This window comes from Pygocentrus nattereri, chromosome 30 (genome assembly GCF_015220715.1).
Source record: "Pygocentrus nattereri isolate fPygNat1 chromosome 30, fPygNat1.pri, whole genome shotgun sequence".
In the NCBI taxonomy this organism is placed as follows: Eukaryota; Metazoa; Chordata; class Actinopteri; order Characiformes; family Serrasalmidae; genus Pygocentrus; species Pygocentrus nattereri.
The window spans coordinates 93,257-112,275 of NC_051240.1; the positions used below are offsets into that span (position 1 = coordinate 93,257).

General features: G+C 38.7%; 1 protein-coding gene across 1 annotated transcript; it reads left to right on the forward strand.

Annotated features, from left to right (window-relative positions):
- Positions 1–5,149: 5,149 nt before the first annotated feature.
- pck1 (phosphoenolpyruvate carboxykinase 1 (soluble)) lies at positions 5,150–8,997 on the forward strand. Its single transcript, XM_017712862.2, has 9 exons — positions 5,150–5,268; positions 5,365–5,644; positions 5,855–6,039; positions 6,318–6,521; positions 6,668–6,855; positions 7,046–7,208; positions 7,382–7,606; positions 7,696–7,923; positions 8,017–8,997. The coding sequence occupies exons 2-9, from the start codon at positions 5,421–5,423 to the stop codon at positions 8,472–8,474; spliced, it is 1,875 nt and encodes a 624-aa protein (XP_017568351.1). The 5' UTR covers positions 5,150–5,268; positions 5,365–5,420; the 3' UTR covers positions 8,475–8,997.
- The last annotated feature ends 10,022 nt before the right edge of the window (positions 8,998–19,019 follow it).

Sequence of the window (19,019 nt, forward strand, 5' to 3'; positions counted from 1 at the left end):
CGCCCTCGAGTGAGTCCTCAATGAATGGGAGTGAAAGGAGGTCAAAGGCTAAAAACGAAAAGTTAAAATAGTTTCTTATCACTCGCCCAGAACGTTTCTTTAATTTTGGAAAGTAGAAGGATGTATTCATTAAAAAAGCAAAAAACTAGCAAAAAAAAACAAAACAAAAACAAATCTCATTTCCCCTTTCCTATAGTAAACAGGTTTTGGGCAGCAGGAGGCGGGCTTTACTGCTAGAGCGGCATGATTGATGGGCGAGCGGAGCAGCTCATTGGCTGTTCGCGCTAACTGACGTCATGGACATACATGAGGTATCGTTTTAAACTCCTATAGCTCGAGTTTAAAAGCTCTTAAAAATATAACAGCGGTGTTAAATTTTTTATGATGTTCTTTGCTCAGGAAAAGATTGTATTCTTTTACATTAAAATGTTTAAGCATTTATAAACTATTTTGTTCAAATGCTCTATTTCAACCCATTCATTTTTGGACTCATTAGGGAGCGCCTTGTAGCGTTTGAGAAAACCGGAAGACATGGTAAGAGTGGTAATTCTCCTCTCTTAGAGTAGCACCAAAATTGCCACCTTGGTTTAACTCCTTGTAGAGGTCGCTGTTGAGCAATATAGCTATCCCGTGTTGTATGCTAGATTTTTCTTAACAATAAAAATATAAAATGTTTTCATACCACAGACAGTTATAAAAGCCATGCAAGAATAGCACATAAGACATTGTCTTGCTGAAATAATCAAGGTCTTCCCTGAAAAAGATGTCATCTGGATGGCAGCATATGTTGCCAAAATCTGTAGTTAATTATATACATGTTTTGGCAACATATGTTGCTATCCAGACGATTACTTTTTCAGGGAAGGCCTTGTTTATTTCAGCAACAAGATGCCAAACCACATTTTGCATGCATTACAGCATTGCTCCGTATTAAAAGAGTCTGGGTGCTGGGTGCCTGCAGTCCAGATCTGTCACTCACTCGTTTGGCGGATTATGAAATAAAAAATGCAATAAAGGAGACCCTGAACTCGTGAGCAGCCAAAACCCTATATCAAACAGGAATGGGAAAACGTTTTACTTTCAAAACCACAGCAATCGGTCTCCTCAGTTTCCAAACGCTTACAGAGTGTGTTTAAAAGAAGAGGTGATGAAACACGGCAGTAAACATGCCCCCTAACTTTTTTGGAACGTGTTGTTGCCATCAAATTCAAAATGGGCTTATATTTTTCAAAAAACAATAAAGCGTCAACATTTGATATGTTGTCTTTGTAGTGTTTACATTTAAAAATATGGTTTACATGATTTGAATATCATTGCATTCTATTTTTATTTACATTCTACACAGTGTCCTAACTTTTTTTGGGAATGAGGTTGCAGTTCTTTGAGTGTTCACAGTTCTATATAAAACCATTGTCTAAAAAACCCTTGAAAAATTTTTTAAGGGAGTATGTCTGTGAAAAATAGGCTGGTATTTATGTCCATATGATTTATATTAATGATTGTTCTCTTGTGTTTCACATCAGAGAAAGATTTGTTGTACTATGGACAAAATGAGGGATAAATATATTTATTATAAAGTTATGTTAGAAATACTGTGAATTCAGTGTAATGTAACTAAACAGAACTAACACACCGAATTCTAGTGGAAAAGAATAAAAAGTTATGGTTATACTTTGGTACCTTACTCTTTGGCAGGGGCTAAAGAGGGGAAACACTGAGAAAACACATAAGAAATTATTATATGTATTATATATTATATGTAGCCTTGTTGGTTTGTGCAAAGATGGCTATTGAATGGAGACTGCAGAGCTCAGTCATTTTTTAAGCTAAGGAGTTTATGATGTAATTTGCAGTTTGGCCATTTGTCCTTCCCATCCAATCTGTTTGTCATGCGATCTGTTTGTTTCAAAGGTGCTTTCAAAGTACCCTTACACAAAACCTCTTTATAGATAAACAACCCCTAGTGTATGTTCTACGTGACAATAACAAGTCTGTGAAAGAGGTTATCAAGTGTGGTGCAGTCAATGTTTAAAGTTCTCGTCACCCGTAACTTTAAAGCTATGAATGGGGTTATCTCTATTCTTGAGTATATTAGTGTCTTTTGTACAAAACGGTCAATCAGTACAATCAAGACAAACATCTCACTGAGAATGCAGACAACAAATGTGTACTGTAGTGCGCATTTGGGCAATGATTTTGAGTCTCTGAATGATGTTTAAAAGAAAGTGTCAAACTATTTGTTTAGTATCACCCAGTAGATTACATATGCACACACGCAGCTCTATGTTTCATTTTCTTATTTGTGTTTGTTGTTTCCAGTATATTTCCAGTATTTTAGGAAAGTTTTTTGGCAAAACATATTCAGTTAACCTTAATCAGATGTTGTGGTGTCTGCTGGGTAAATCATTGACACAGCAAGCAACTAATAAGGTATAATAATATGTGCGTTCTCAAGGCTTTTTGTCACTTAATGGATAAACATCATGTAAATGCTTTTGTCTAGTGGCTATTTTGGAACACTAAACCTTTGTAATGTGTGGTAAAGGTTATTAGAGGTAGGGTGAGCTCTAGCATCTTAACAGAATTTCTGTTAAAAATTATTTTAACAATGTTCTAAACAGCTGTCAGCAGTGATCTCCCATACTTAATGATTCTTAAGACTATTTTAAGAGCAGAAAAGAGGAAAGGAAAAAGGAATGTGAACTTGCAAACATTTACTCAATGTACTTTTACATAATGTATGTGAACTTCTCAAATGAAGAAGGATTATTGATGCACACACACAACTTTCACAACTTACCTTATAAAACCACAAAATGAGGCATGCTATCAGCAAACTCATCCAGCACTGTTATCTCCTGTTCTGTTTGAACTCTGTATCTGTAACTTCTTGTTTGTGGCAATAGAACTTCAAATATGACAGATAGTATGCAGTGCAATACATGAATGTTGGGACAGACACATTTTTTGTTGTTGTTTTGGCTCTGTACTCCAACATTTTGACTTTGAAATGAAACCACCACTGTGATTGGAGGTTATTTTTGTCTGCAGTCCACAAAAGAACAGCAGTCCTAACTGTGCATAATAATTTCCTTTTTAGAGGACTAATAGTGAATATAGATAATAGAAAATATTATAATCCAAAGGATCTTTATCCTAGGTTTTTTTCTGTCCACTTTATGATGTTTATGTGGTTTTAGGTATGTGGGTTGTCATTAAATTTTACACTTTAAAATCAAACAGGCTGTTTTTGTTACTGAGCCTTTAAGATGATGGTCTCTGTTCTGATTGACTGCCCTGTATTGTCATTCAAAAAGCAGTACAGGCTGAAGCACTTCATATAACTTCAGTGTGAATGGGTAAATTATTTATTGGTCACCTAATATTATAATGTAAGCTGGTTTACTCATTTACTTTTTATTTTTATACACATGATGTCCACTTTACTGGCATTACTGGTAAAATACTCCAGATGGAACTAACTCTAGGCATGGTATTTGCATCTGGAGTCTTTTGAAATGTAGGCATTTGAGGCCTAGCACCAGGTATTATACTCTTCAAAATGCAGGGCATTACATGCAAGGGTCTAATCTCTGAACATCACACTTAGAAAGGAAAAAAAACAACAACAACAAAAGCCCTAGTTAAAACCAGTGTCGGTCTAGACACCCAAGAATTGAGACCCAGGTTTCAAAACCCACAATTTCATTTCTTGTTCCAAGACACAAGTGCCAGGTCCCTAAACATCTCAGCTCTGGCATTAGATCCCTTTGGTGGTGTTTCAGTGTACCCGATTCTATGGCCTTGGGCTCCAGCACATGCATTGAGTCCAGACCCATCTACAGAAATTCCTGGCTCTGTGTTATTGTTTTGCTATTCTGTATCAACCAGATGAGGATGGATTACCCTTTTGAGTCTTGGTTCCTCTCAAGGTTACTTCCTCTTGCTTTTAGGGAGTTTTTCTTTGCCACTGATGCCATTGGCTTGCTTATGGGGGCTTGGACACAATTTGTTTTCTGTAAAGCTGCTTTGTGACAACAGCTGTTGTAAAAAGGACTATAAAAATAAACATTGACTTGACTTGGCTTTGATAATAGCCCATCAGTCTTGCAATGTTGTACCCAAGATATTGGTGCCACTTTTGCTTCAGACCACACCTACATCATAAACCATTATATTTAGGCTGTGAGACTTAAGCTCAAAATCCATGACTCCATGTCAAGAACAAGGCCTAAGCAATTTATCTTTGGTAGAGCAAAATGATGGTAGAGTCACATGATGACCTTGAGGCCTTGTCTAAGTCTGAGCCCCAAAATGAAAATGAAAATTTGAATAAATGAGATTGTCAAAACATTTGAGATGCCATGACTAGTATCAGTTCAAGACCTGTAGCTAGTTCTCTTGTGCATGAACTTGTGATACAGTGACACATATATCACTGTGTGGAAGGGAATACATTTTTGAAGTGTTTGTGAGGTTTGGATTGATACCAAATGTTGCTTGTGATTAACCAGACTGTTATTTTTTACTGAGTTTTAATTATAAATGTATCTTAAATCAGACTTAAATAAGTCTGAATACAACCACACATCCTGATTGGTGGCACATTGAATACATTTTTTGACTTGCAGATATTTTTTTGTATTCAGGGTATTCAGAACATACTTGCTGTTTGAATTTACAGAACTTTAAATGTTTTCTTGAAATTAAATTGTGACCTTGCACCTGTTGTTCCCTGATTATCTTGAAGTTCCAATTATGTACTATGCCACAACCATAGAACTGATGCAAGAGCACAGGATTATCAGGTTTAAAAATTGTCAGCAGAAATTAAACAACCTTTGGCTTTGCATTGTTGGGATGAGCCTCCAACCATTCGACCAATCGTTTTAGACAATCAAATGGACAGCACGTCATCTGGTGACGCTCCAAAGATAGCTCTTGCATCATATGTTAATGTGGGTCAACGTTTACTCTGGATCTGAAGAGCCATCCCAAGGTGATGTACTATCAAGCATTTTCCCTTTTCAAAGAACAGGGTGGCCTGTGAGCTAATTACCCAACTATTGGGTTAATCATTTACCTGACTACATGTCTTTTTACGTGGTTTGGGTGTATTCTGACACACAGCTGTATTTTTGTCCCCTCCTCCAGTTTTCTCCAACCATATAAAAAAGGCATCAGTACAGGATGAAAAGCATTGCAGTTACCTGAGCCTCAAGAACGAGTGAATGAAACCTTGCTGATCTCTGTTGTCAAAGGAAAAAGGTAATCTTTAAAGAATTACTTGCAAAAAAGTTACACTATTTGTTATTGTACATTTTTTCTTCAGAATTACTGAGCGATAACATTTCTCTCTCTCAGGACTCTTCTGAGGCCACTTGCACGGTCCCCCATTGTACCCAGTGAAAACTAGCACTATGCCACCACAGCTGCATTCCCAGAACCAGTCATGCCCCCGGGTCCTCCAGGGTGATTTGGGCTCTCTGAGTCCTTCTCTCAGAGAGTTCATTGAAAGCAGTTTGAGTCTGTGCCAGCCAGATGCCCTGCACATTTGTGATGGCTCAGAGGAAGAGAACAGTGCCCTTCTGGACCACTTGCAGGAGCAAGGCGTGATCAAGAAGCTTAAAAAATATGAGAACTGGTATGAAGACTGTAGACCAAGCTAGACTGAACTCTTTAGTTTTGCTACAGACTAGGTCAATAGTATAACACTATTATTTGTGAAAGTGTAAAGAGGAAAAAATATTAAGTTGCAGTGAATTCTTACAACATACAGCATAAAATGCAGATGGAAAATGGTCTTCTGTGGTAAAATAAGGCAATAACTAGGACTTACTCTTATCATCCACAGCTGGCTGGCACGTACTGATCCTCGTGATGTAGCTCGGGTGGAGAGCAGGACAGTGATTGTTACTCAGGAACAGTGTGACACTGTTCCCTCACCCCGCGGAGGTGGTATCAGCCAGCTTGGACGATGGATGTCCCAGGAGGAGTGGGACAAAGCCATGAATGAGAGATTCCCTGGCTGCATGAAAGGTAGGAAACTTTTATACATATACTGGATTACAAAGGAACCTACACTCATTAAGATTCAAATTTGAAGAAATTTTTTCGTGTCTTTGACTATTATAAAACACTGGAGTCATTGGTCATTTTGAATTTTGTATTCTTCTTTATACAGAGAAACTAAATGAACACTCAAAGATCTGAAATCAAAGATCTAAAATGTTAATTCTCTTAAATAAACACTGTGAATTTACAATGAACTTCTTTTTGCTAACAGTCATGCTTTATTCTTTGGTTCTGTTTCACAGGACGTACCATGTATGTGATCCCCTTCAGTATGGGCCCAGTGGGGTCTCCTCTATCCAAAATTGGAGTAGAACTGACAGACTCTCCTTACGTGGTAGTCAGTATGAGAGTGATGACCCGAATGGGAAAAGCTGTGTTGAATGCACTAGGAAATGGAGATTTCGTCCGCTGCTTACACTCTGTTGGTTGCCCCCTACCTCTTAAAAGTATGTTTACAGCTCTTAAAATATTTAATATTCTTACAGACAATGAAATCCCTTAAAATAGCTACCTTGAATGATTAACTGTATCAGTCATATTGCTGTACCAGGATGTCTATACATATCAGCCAAATTTTTGCTTTCTCTCATAGAACCACTTGTGAGCAACTGGCCATGTAATCCTGACCTCACTCTGATTGCTCATATCCCTGACCAAAGGAAGATTGTGTCATTTGGGAGTGGATATGGTGGAAACTCATTACTTGGGAAGAAGTGTTTTGCTCTCCGTATTGCTTCTCGCATTGCTAAAGAAGAGGGCTGGCTGGCTGAACACATGCTTGTGAGGGCTCACTTTTTAGAAAACATTGCAACAAATGAGCAGTTATGAGATTTGAGCGGTTTTTAATATTTATTATTTAACAAAATTAAGTATCCTAGAGAATACATAAACTGAATAAGAATTTTAAAATGTAAAATAAGGCTAAAATCAAATCTGTAGGTTTATATGATGTTTAATGCCCTTCATACAGATTCTGGGTGTCACCAACCCAGCTGGTCAGAAGAAGTACATTGCAGCCGCATTCCCAAGTGCTTGTGGAAAAACAAACCTGGCCATGATGTGTCCAGCACTGTCTGGATGGAAGGTTGAATGCGTGGGAGATGACATTGCCTGGATGAAGTTTGACAAAGAAGGTCAGCAAAGCCACTTCTTTTTTATATTCACAAAATTCGTAATACGAACATATTCTTTAATGATGATCTTTGTATTTGTAAGACAAACCTACAGAAACAGCAATTGAAATACAGAGAAAATACTGTCATGCAGTACTTTTTTGATACACAATAAAACTTTCAATTTTTCAAAGGTAATCTTAGAGCCATCAACCCAGAGAATGGCTTCTTTGGTGTCGCTCCAGGAACATCCTCCAAAAGCAACCCTAATGCAATGAAAACCATCTTTAGAAACACAATATTCACCAATGTGGCAGAAACCAGTGATGGGGGAGTTTCCTGGGAAGGCATGGACGAGCAGCTGCCAGAGGGAGTGACCATCACCTCGTGGAAGAACAAACCATGGACAGCAGAAGAAGGTAAGTGTTGTCTATGCATGTTTCAGTCTCAGTGTTTTCTGTTGCATTTCTGTAAGGTGGTATTAAAGTCTTACCAAATGTTGCTGCAGGTGAACCTAGTGCCCATCCCAACTCTCGATTCTGCACACCAGCTCCTCAGTGCCCCATCATTGATCCACAGTGGGAATCTCCTGAGGGTGTACCCATCGAGGCCATCATTTTTGGGGGACGCAGACCAGAGGGAGTGCCTCTGGTCTATGAAAGTTTCAGTTGGGCACATGGAGTGTTTGTGGGCGCCACTATGAGATCTGAAGCAACAGCAGCTGCTGAACACAAAAGTGAGTGCGGATATCAGAAAAAGCATTCCAAAATGTAATGAATGTGAAATGTGTTTTCTTATTTTGCTGTTTCTTCAAATGTTTTGTGCACAGACAAGGTCATCATGCACGACCCTTTCGCCATGCGTCCTTTCTTTGGCTACAACTTTGGTCATTACCTGACCCACTGGCTGAGCATGGAACAACGTCCCAACTCTAAGCTTCCTAAGATCTTTCATGTCAACTGGTTCCGCAAGAGTCCATCTGGAAGATTCCTCTGGCCTGGGTATGGAGAGAACATCCGAGTTCTCGAGTGGATATTTCACAGGTTGAATGGCGAGGCTGGGGCCATGCCTTCTGCAGTGGGCTATGTCCCTGGTGGTGGCTCCCTGAACTTGTGTGGTCTAAAAGAGAGTGTTAATCTAGATGAGCTCTTTAACATCTCTAGAGATTTCTGGGAGAAAGAAGTTCAGGATATTAGGTTATACTTTGATCATGAGGTTAATAATGATTTGCCAATAGAGATGGAGAGGCAGCTCGAAATGCTGTCACAGAGAATTAGACAGTTGTGAGATAAAATTGACTGAAATAGACAAAGACTAAAGAAGACTTCATCTATACAATGTTTTAGAAAGTCTCAACAATTAAAAAAGTAGCTACTGCAGAAGTATTACTTTTAATATTTAGTGCTTAAAAATTCTGTTCTATCCATTAAATGGGTAGAGTCAGAGAGAGATGAGGAAATAAATAGGTTCAAACGGTAGTTTTTCCCAGCTGATACTCTTTATTAGTAATTACGTTAGTTATGTGAACTAAACTTTATCAGGGCAGTATATTTAAAGTATATTTTTGAATAAATGTATTATTTAACATTAAGTTATTAAAAGAAATTTCTAATAGTTTCTTACTCCAGGTTCTTCGTTACATAACAGCTTTATTGTATTCTGCCACCATGATCTGATTGTCAATGATTTTTTTCAATGATTTTTGCTTGGTTTTTTTTTAGATGTCTTCAATTATTTTGTATTCCTTTGAACTTTGTTTGTAAAAAAAAAAAAATTGAAGATATATCAATAAAATGTTAACATTACAGCATGTCAGAATGTCATTAGTCTTATGTATTTAAAGGGGAACATCACTGTTTTTTTATTGATTTTTACAAAATGAAATCCTAAAGATGTTAACAATGTCATTCAGAGTGGTTTAACGTGAAAAGCATCATTGCAGACAAACACGTTGATCATAATTGTCATAACTGGGAATAGGAACATTAACAAATCATCCTAACACTGAAATATTATCTCAATTTCAGATAGGACTGAATTTAGGGCAATACTTGATACAAAATAACAGTTCCTAAGTCCATAATTTTATCCTAACTCCATATAAGAAAAGAGCATTACAGAAACATTCTAACTTGACTAAATTTCCCAAATATGGTCCTACCTTTAGAATAACCCTGCTTTTAACCTTGTTTTGACCATTAGCCATGCTACTGAAAAAAGAATATTATTGGTTTTAGGCAAATATAACAAGACCAAGGGCTTCCTAATTTAATATGAGATGCTATAAGATTCCCAAATTAAGATAAGATCTGCTTCCATAATATAACCCCAATTCCAGAAAGGTTGGTACGCTGTGTAAATTGTAAAAAGATAGGTCGTAGACCCATATTTTATTCACAATAGAACATAGAACACATACCAGATGATGAAAGTAACACATTTTACCATTTCATTTCAGTTTTTATATACATTCATTTACATTTTACAGTGTCCCAACTATTTTAGAATTCGGCTTGCATGAAGTAGCTAAAAATCGTATCTAAGATCTCAACAGGAAATGTGTATGGGGCAGATATCTTTTACAATGGTTACAAATACATTGCCTGGTGCATGAGATTGATTTGCAAAAGTATTGTGCAAGACGGAAAAAAAAAAAAAAATGTATCAATGTTGCATTTCACAATGACTTTCCATTTCCTTAAAAATTTCAGTTTCCATCAGTTTTGTGTTTACTTATACAAGCTGTGATTGTACAAGCCTCCTATTTGCTAGATTTAATTGATCTTAGTCTATAATACAAAGAAATAGTGTTGCACATAGTTATGTTATCAGCAAGCACAAACTGTTAGCTGAGGTCTACGGACATTTTAGAATGAAGTACTCCGGATAACCATATAGATAGTTGTAAACCAAATGTAGTCACAACAGCCTGGGATTAATTTACAATGCCTTCAAAAATTATTGAATCCCCTTAAAAGTAATCAGATTTATCTTGATTAAACAAGACAGACTTTCACTGCAATGACAGTTCTAAATCTGTTTAGATTTCATTTCACCAGCATTGCACACGGCTATAGGAATGACTTTCACCCATTCTTCCAGGCAGATTTGCTTCTTGCGCTTCGGACCTCTGTTTTTGCCTCGTCTGACTACAAAACTGAATCCCACATTTTAGCTGGGTCATTCTGATGCTTTTTGGTAAACTCCAGACATGCTTTGTTGCAGACATGCTTTAATGCATTGTTTTTTCTTCAGCAATGGCTTCTTTCTCGCCATCCTTCCAATCAGACCAGTTGTATGCAGAGCTTGTGATATTGTTGACTGGTGCATCAATCACTTCAGTCTCAGCCACTGAACTCTGTATCTCCTTCAAAGTAATTGTGGGCCTCTGTATGGATTCCCTCACAAGTTCCCAGTCTTGCTCTATTGCTAACTCTATTGTCATTTGGAGCCTGTTTATTTTGTTATTTAATCTTTGGACTAACTTCCATTTTTGTGAAGTCCAAAAATACATGTCTGAAAGGTCATTGACAACTTTAACCTAGTGTAATTGAGCATATCTTTTTGTATTAGGTGATTCCTTAGATAGTTCAAGTGTATAAATATAATTTGCTAAAGCCAGTGACTCATCCATCCTCTCAGAGAAATATCTTGACCTCAGTAAACTTTCAAAGTGCTAATCCAGGTCCAGATTAAGTCACATGATTAATATCACATTCATTTTAGCATAATTTTTCTATTCCAGCTTCAAACACATCTAAGTTCTCAGTCAAAGTTTGTAGTATTTGACTGTATTTGCTGGCACATCCAAATGGAGTATCCAGTTGTTTCACTTGAAATGCCCCATAGAAATGATGAAACATTTAGTCTGATAGGGGTAACTGGATTAAAATAGTTGAAAAGCACATAAATACCTCATTTTGCCTGCGCTCTCAAAAAAGGTGGTCCCCTTAAGGGTACATATTCACTACCTTTAGCTAATTAGGAAACATAACTACCATAGTCATGTGCAATTACTACACCAATTCCAAAAAGTATGTAAAATGCAAATAAGCCATTTTAAGTCTACTTTGATTTGTATTTAAAGCCAAACAGTACATATATAATATTAAATGTTTTACTTATCAGCTTCATTATTTCTTTGCAAATATACATGAATAGATGCCTGGCACTTTGCCAAAAATGAATCAACAAATAGCAGCAAACTTTCTTCAAGGAGTGTTTGCAAACATTTTAAGTATTTGACTCTCTACACTGCACGGTCACTTAGTTCCAGTGAAAGTAACTGTTAATGCTTCAGCTCAGAGATTTTGGACAATTTCATGCTCCTGACTTTGTGGTAACAGTTTGGGGACGGTCCCTTCCTGTTCCAACATAACTGCGCACCAGTCCTGACCTCAACCCGATAGAACACCTTTGGGATGAATTAGAGCGGAGGCTGTGAGCCAGGTCTTCTCCTTCAACATCAGTGTCTGACCTCACAAATGCATTCTGGAAGAACGTCAGAAATTCCCATAAACACACCCCTAAACCTTGTGTTCCCAGTAGGGTTGAAGCTGTTATAGCTGCAGAGGGTGGGCTGACATCATCCTCCGGTGCTGTTGACCAGCAGGGTGCTGGTGGAAATTGGACTACTGTAGGTCGAAGACCATCAAAAAGGAGAGGAGGAAGGCGGGTTAGAAGGCAGCGAGAGAGAAGTTAAGGCAGGAGTGTGGAGGTTAGAGTAGGGACATAGGGACAATGACTGGTAAAGGCAGAGAGCTTGCAGACATGATGGACAGAAGGAAGGTAGATATTCTGTGTGTTCAGGAGACCAGATAGAAAGGAAGCAAGGCCAGGAACATTGGAGGTGGATTCAAACTGTTCTATCATGGTGTAGAGAGGAAGAGAAATGGAGTAGGGATAATCCTAAAGGAACAGCTTGTAAGAAGTGTTCTGGATGTAAAGAGAGTGTCAGACAGGATCATGAGCCTGAAAGTGGAGGTTGATTGTGTAACTTTGAATGTGGTCGGTTCATATGCACCACAGGTTGGTTGTCAGTTAGAGGAGAAAGAGGAATTTAAGATGGATGAAGAGGAGTAAGATGGATGAAGTGGTAGATGGTGTCCCTAGAGAGGAGAGATTAGTGATTGGTGCAGACTTCAATGGACATGTTGGTGAAGGGAACAGAGGGGATGAAGAGGTGCTGGGTATGTATGGTGTGAAAGACAGAAATGCCGAAGATCAGATGGTTGTAGATTTTGCAAAGAGACTGGAAATGGCTGTGGTGAACACGTATTTTCAGAAGAGGGAAGAACACGGGGTGACATACAAGAGTGAAGGGAGGTGCACAAAGGTGGATTATATCCTTAGCAGAAGATGCCACCTAAAGGAGATTGGAGACTGTAAAGTGGTACCAGGGGAAAGTGTATCAAGGCAGCATAGGGTGGTTGTCTGTACAATGAGATTAGAAACAAGAGGAAGAGAGTGAAGACAGAACCAAAGATTAGATGGTGGAAGCTGAAGGAGGAGGATGGTTGCAGGCAGTTCAGGGAAAAATTGCAACAGGCCCTTGGGGGCAGTGAGGAGCTACCTGAGGACTGGGAAACTACAGCTAAGGTGGTGAGAGAAACTGGCAAAAATGTGTTGGGTGTTTCGTCTGGTCAGAGGAAAGAAGACAAGGAAAGTTGGTGGTGGAATGAGGAAGTCCAGGAGAGTATTCAGAAGAAAGCAGCTAAGAAAAAGTGGGATAACCAGAGAGATGAAGGAAGTAGGCAGGTGTACTGTGAGGCTAGCCGCATAGCGAAAAAAAGAATGTTGGCAAAGGCAAAGGATCAGGCCTATGATGAGCTGTATGAGAGGCTGGACAGTAAAGAAGGAGTAAAGGACTTTTTGTTTACGTTTGGCTAAACAGAGAGATAGAGCTGAAAAGGATGTACAGCAGGTTAGGCTGATAAAGGATAGAGAGGGAAATGTACTAGTGAGTGAACAGAGAGTGTTGGGTAGATGGAAGGAGTACTTTGAAGAACTAATGAATGAGGAAAACGAGAGAGAGAGAGAGAAGGACAACAGGGGGAGAGATAGTGGATCAGGAAGTGCAGAGAATTAGTAAGGTGGAAGTGAGGGCAGCTTTAAAAACGAGGAAGAATGGAAAGGCAGTTGGTCCAAATGACATACCTGTGGAGGTATGGAGATGTTTAGGAGAGAAGGCAGTGGCCTTTTTAAGAACAAGGGTGATGTGCAGAGCTGCAGTAACTACAGAGGTATAAAGTTGATGAGCCACACCTTGAAGGTATGGGAAAGAGTTGTTGAAGCAAGGCTATGGTGAGAGTTTCAGATCAGTGAGCAGCAGTTTGGCTTCATGCCCAGAAAGAGTACCACAGATGCAATTTTTGCGTTGAGAGTGTTGGCAGAGAAGTACAGAGAAGGTCAGAAGGAGCTACATTGTGTCTTTGTGGATCTAGAGAAGGCATATGATAGGGTGCCAAGAGAGGAACTGTGGTACTGCATGAGGAAGTCAGGTGTAGCTAAAAAGTATGTTAGGGTGGTTCAGGACATGTATGAGGATAGTGAGACAGTGGTGAGGTGTGCAGTTGGAGTGACAAATGGTTTCAAGGTGAAGGTAGGGTTACATCAGGGATCAGCTTTGAGCCCCTTCTTGTTTGCAATGGTGATGGACAGGTTGACAGATGAGGTCAGGCAGGAGGCTCCATGGACCATGATGTTTGTAGATGACATTGTAATCTGTGGTGAGAGTAGAGAGCAGGTGGAAGAGAATCTGGAGAGGTGGAGGTTTGCACTGGAGAGGAAAGGAATGAAGGTCAGTAGAGACAAGACGGAATACATGTGTGTGAATGAGAGGGAGACAGGTGGAAAGGTGAAGATGCAAGAGGTCGTAAAGGTGGATGACTTCAAATATATTGGGTCAACCATCCAGAGCAATGGACAGTGTAGAAAAGAGGTGAAGAACAGGGTGCAGGCAGGATGGAGTGGGTGGAGACCGGTTTCAGGGCTGATGTGTGACAGAAGGATAGCAGCAAGAGTGAAAGGGAAGGTTTACAAGACAGTAGTACGTCCTGCTATGATGTATGGTTTGGAGACTGTGGCTCTGTCTAAAAGACAGGAGGCTGAGCTGGAGATGGCGGAGATGAAGATGCTGAGATTTTCGTTGGGAGTGACAAGGATGGACAAAATTAGAAATGAGCAGATCAGAGGGACAGTGAAGGTAGAGCAGTTTGGAGATAAATCCAAAGAGGCCAGGTTGAGATGGTTTGGACATGTGTTGAGGAGAAATAGTGGATATATTGGTCAAAGAATGTTGGAGATGGAGCTGCCGGGTAGAAGGAGAAGAGGTAGACCTCAGAGAAGGTTTATGGATGTAGTGAAGGTGGACATGGAGATGGTTGGTGTAAAAGTAGAGGAGGCAGTAGATAGGGCAAGATGGAGGCAGATGATCCACTGTGGCAACCCCTAAAGGGAGCAGCTGAAAGAAGAAGAAGACTTGATATAGCTGTGTTAGACAGCAGCCCGAGTTAACTATCAACATGCAATGTTGTAAGACTAGTAATGACCTTGAAGCAAATGCTGGAGAAATGCAGCCACTGTGTCACAGGCACAGAGCTGTGCTTCACAGATAACTAGTAATCATATAGTATAATTGCAAAATGTTTGTAGAAGAGAATGCAAAACTGCTGTGAGAGAATACAACATGGTTGTTTTATGTCTCTTAGCATTGTTTCTCCCTTTTTTATTTTAATTGCTCTCATTAGCAATGTACTAAGCAATGTACTCAGGCTGCAGGTATAGGCTTTTATAGTATTAATGTGAAAGTCTCTCATCATGCACATACTGTACACTGATGAAACAGATATTGCCACATGTGAGAAACATTGCACAATGTGTAATGCTGTAATAATCAGATGATTGTCTAAGGAATCAGAGTTTAGTTTCCATGTCCCTTATAGCAAAAGCATTAAAGTTGTTATGTTTGGAATATAACTTAATTAAAACATCAAGACATAAAGAGGCATCAGCATAGATAAAGTTGCTATGGCCACCTAATGGCCACCACATTATTCTGTACTAAAATCACCACTGGATCTCCTTAACAGAATGGCAGTTGTAAAAAAGGCAATCAGTGGACACACTAAATACAAAAAGTTGTTGAGGTTTCTGTGCAATTTTTTTATTAAATATGTTTTCTATTTTTACTCAAGAAGCTAGACAGAGAATAAATAACCTGTACTTAATGGCCACATTACTGGAAATTAAGAAATGAAAGGGTGATCTCTGTATGTAAAGCTTTTATGTGTAAGAGACTAAAGAAAATAACCTTTGCCTTATTAGTTTGTGACATCTTAAACTGAAGCTATTGCATTAGAAGGCACCTGGGGTGGGCTATTAGACTTGGCCATTATTCAACCTCTTGACGTCAAGCTGCCGAGTCCCCTACACACTCTTACACACATGGACCATGAACTACTATTTAATTTCTGGACTCTCTGGACCTTGTACTTCTACCTCATTTCACTGTGAACCCATAGATCTCCATTGTGTCAGCTCAGACCGAATGATACTTTTGCACTCACTTTATAAGACTCAAACAATATACTTTATATTATATTTGACCTATTTGCACCAAACAGAAATTGTACAATTCCATCCACAGCACACATAACGTCATTAGCCAAACTATGCACTGTATGATAACCAAAAATAATACTGGGCTACCACAAGGAGAGCTTAGAAAATGCTTAAACAACCACAATGACATACAAATAACAACTTAATGTATTAATGTTATTTGTATTCATAGTCATACCTGACCAAATAAATAACTTCCATCCATCCATTTTCTAAGCCGCTTTTCCGTCAGGTACGCGGCAAATAAATAACTTTTTAAATATAATTTTCACAAGTGTCTCTTTTGAATATTTAACAGACATTCTTGAGAGTTTTGGTAGACAGACAAAGAGACAGGGGCATAAGGGAATTGAGCTTCAGACTAGAAACCAGAATGTCCGGGCCATGTACTTTTAATGATTATTTGTCAATGTAGAATGCCCCTAGCAATTCAGCGCAAAAAAAAAAAAAAAAAAAAAAAAAAAAAAAAACCCACAATTAACTAAGAATACTGCAGTCAATCCCATTTTAACTTCTCAGGTACCTCAGATTAAATTTATGTTTAACATTGAACAACTACTTCTACATTGTAAGACACTGCTCCCTTGGGCTTCCCTTTCATAAACTAAGAAAATATAAACCTTTATATCTTTATATCTTTATTTTTTCTAACTGGATGCCCTCGTTTCTGCTGACAAACTTGCCTTAAGCATAAATCATATACTAGCATTTGGATTTCAAACAAAGTGGAAAGCTTTCGGCAAAATAGAGCCCAGATTACATCATGCACTCTGATCTTATTCTTAAGAGCTGGCTGATTTGTTTATGGACATATTCAACCTGTACTTTGCATGTTTCAGTTGTATGACAATCATCATTGTCCTCCTCCCAAAGAAGAGCTCAGTGACCTGTATCAAAAACTACTGAGTTAGTAGCACTGGATCAAACTGTGATGAAAGACTAGCCGTGACCCACATCCAGGAGAATACACCAGACACTTTAGAGCTTTTCCAGTGCACTTACTGCCTAAACGGGTCCCCAGAAGATGCCATCTGTTGCAGGGATGGAGGAGAAGCTAAGTAGCGTGCTATTTTTCATAGCTAACTGCAAATATTGTGTAGCTAAAAACTGTAGCTGCTACAGTTTTATACAATGTGGCTAATTACAGTAGCGGCTACAATTTTTTTGTGTAGCTACAGTCATCATTTTCACTACAATTTCTCTACAGGCTTCAGGCAATCTATGCAAAATTTTAACCATAGAATGCGGCCATTAACAAGGCTACTGCCGATTGTGCAATCCTGACTGAGCTGTGGACAGTTTGTGCATGTGCTGATCACCTCTTACTAGTAGGCTCAGGGGTTGGCAACTGCTATGTTAAGAAATGCCATTTTCAACAAAATGAAACCACCTTGGGAGCCACATTTTATGTCCGTTTTACCATCATTAATGTAAATGTGTCTCAGAATGTACTACTACAGGCTAAAAATATATTACAAATGCAAATTTACTTTGCTCTGCTTTAAGCTTTAGCTCAGTTATTCCGCCTTTTCTCAGGCAGGAAAATTTTCCATGAAAATAGGGTTTCTTGTAAAATGTCTCTCAGTGTTCGATTTTTTACGAGGCTGAAGTCGATTCTCATTCACCAGCATCTTGTTCGATTTGACCCATTCCATCTTAAGGCAGGGTGTTGCCTAGGTCAGATTGTTATTATCTGCTTTGCTGTGTGGCCAGTCTGCACACTGATCTTCAGGGTTAAAGGGTGAATTAGCAGTTATGCGTTAATTTCAGTGTTTAAGACCTTTTTTTTGTTAGTGAGAAAGCCAGAGGCGACGGTGGCAAGGAAAAACTCCCTCAGACTGGAGGAAGAAACCTTGGGAAGAACCAAGAAAACGGGAGACTCATCCTTCTCTGGTCAAACAGTATTTACAATTTAATAAGCTAAATACCAAATGAAAGCGAAGAGGATCTCTGTTTGATGTCAAGATGGTAAGGCTTTAGAAACTACACTGGTAGAGGCAGAGAAAAACTTCCTCAGATCTGAGGACAAAACCTTGGGAGGAACCAAGGCTCACAAGGGGGGCCCCATCCTCCTCTGGTGAAACTAACTACAAATTATTGCCCAAAAAAAAAAGATCCTATACATCACATAGGTCTGCTCTTATGCTCATGTGTACTGATACAGTCATAGTATATATAATGTAAGCAATGATGATGATGCTATTATTATTATTATTATTATTATTATTATTATTATTATTATTATTATTATTATTAATAATAATAATAATAATAATAATAATAATAATAATAATAGTAGTAGTAGTAATAGCTGAGTCCATGAAAAATTCAATGTAGGGTGGGGAGCTAGTCCAAGGCAAGTGGTAGCTGGAGCATGGGCAGCTGGTCTGAAGCAGGTAACAGGAGAGCTTGACAGTCAGTCATCTATCAGTATCAGGTGGGCAGTCATTTACTCAGAAAAAGGTAGGGAGATGGAATTAGTTTTCTCCTGTTTTGTGTATGTAAAACAGAGAATGTGAACATTTCCAGAGTGTGCCTAATGACTCCCGCAGATCTGACTATAACAGCATAACTAAAAAGAGAGAACCAGAAGGAAGCCAGCACTCTGTGATCTAATAGGAAATAAGGTCTTGAAGGTACTCAGGAGCAAATCCATGTAGGGCTTCATACGTGAACAAAAGAATTTTAGAATTAATACAGAATTTAACAGGCAGCCAAAGAAGTGATGATAGTACTGGACTGATATGATCCAATTTCCTAGCTTAAGTGAGGACCCTGGCTGCAGCATTTTGGACTAGTTGAAGTTTGCTTAAATTCCTGCTAGTGCATCCTGACAGTAGTGCATTACAATAGTCTAGCCTAGAAGTAATAAAGGCATGTACTAATGTTTCTGCATCATGCAGGGATAGGCCATTTCTTATCATGGCAACGTTGCGAAGATGTAAAAAAGCTGTCCTAGAGATGCTGCCTATGTGTTGATAGAATAATAAATCTGAGCCAATTATGACGCCAAGAATATTTGCTGCTGAACCAAGTGTAACTGGAAAGTCAACGAGATTTAAAATGAAATCTGATCACTTTTGGACCCAGAAGAACATCTGGGCATATAACAATAAAATCTTGAAATGTAAAAAATACAAATATTTGTCACAAAAAAAAAATTGTGTTTACATGTCATTAAAAGGCCACATCTATGTATCTAAATACTAA

Bases quoted from the DNA above. Each gene is read 5' to 3' on its own strand.
- pck1 (XM_017712862.2), top strand. From the start codon at position 5,421: ATGCCACCACAGCTGCATTCCCAGAACCAGTCATGCCCCCGGGTCCTC. The intron at 6,040-6,317 runs GTAGGAAACTTT...TCTGTTTCACAG, and splicing joins ATTCCCTGGCTGCATGAAAG to GACGTACCATGTATGTGATC. The intron at 7,924-8,016 runs GTGAGTGCGGAT...TTTTGTGCACAG, and splicing joins AGCAGCTGCTGAACACAAAA to ACAAGGTCATCATGCACGAC.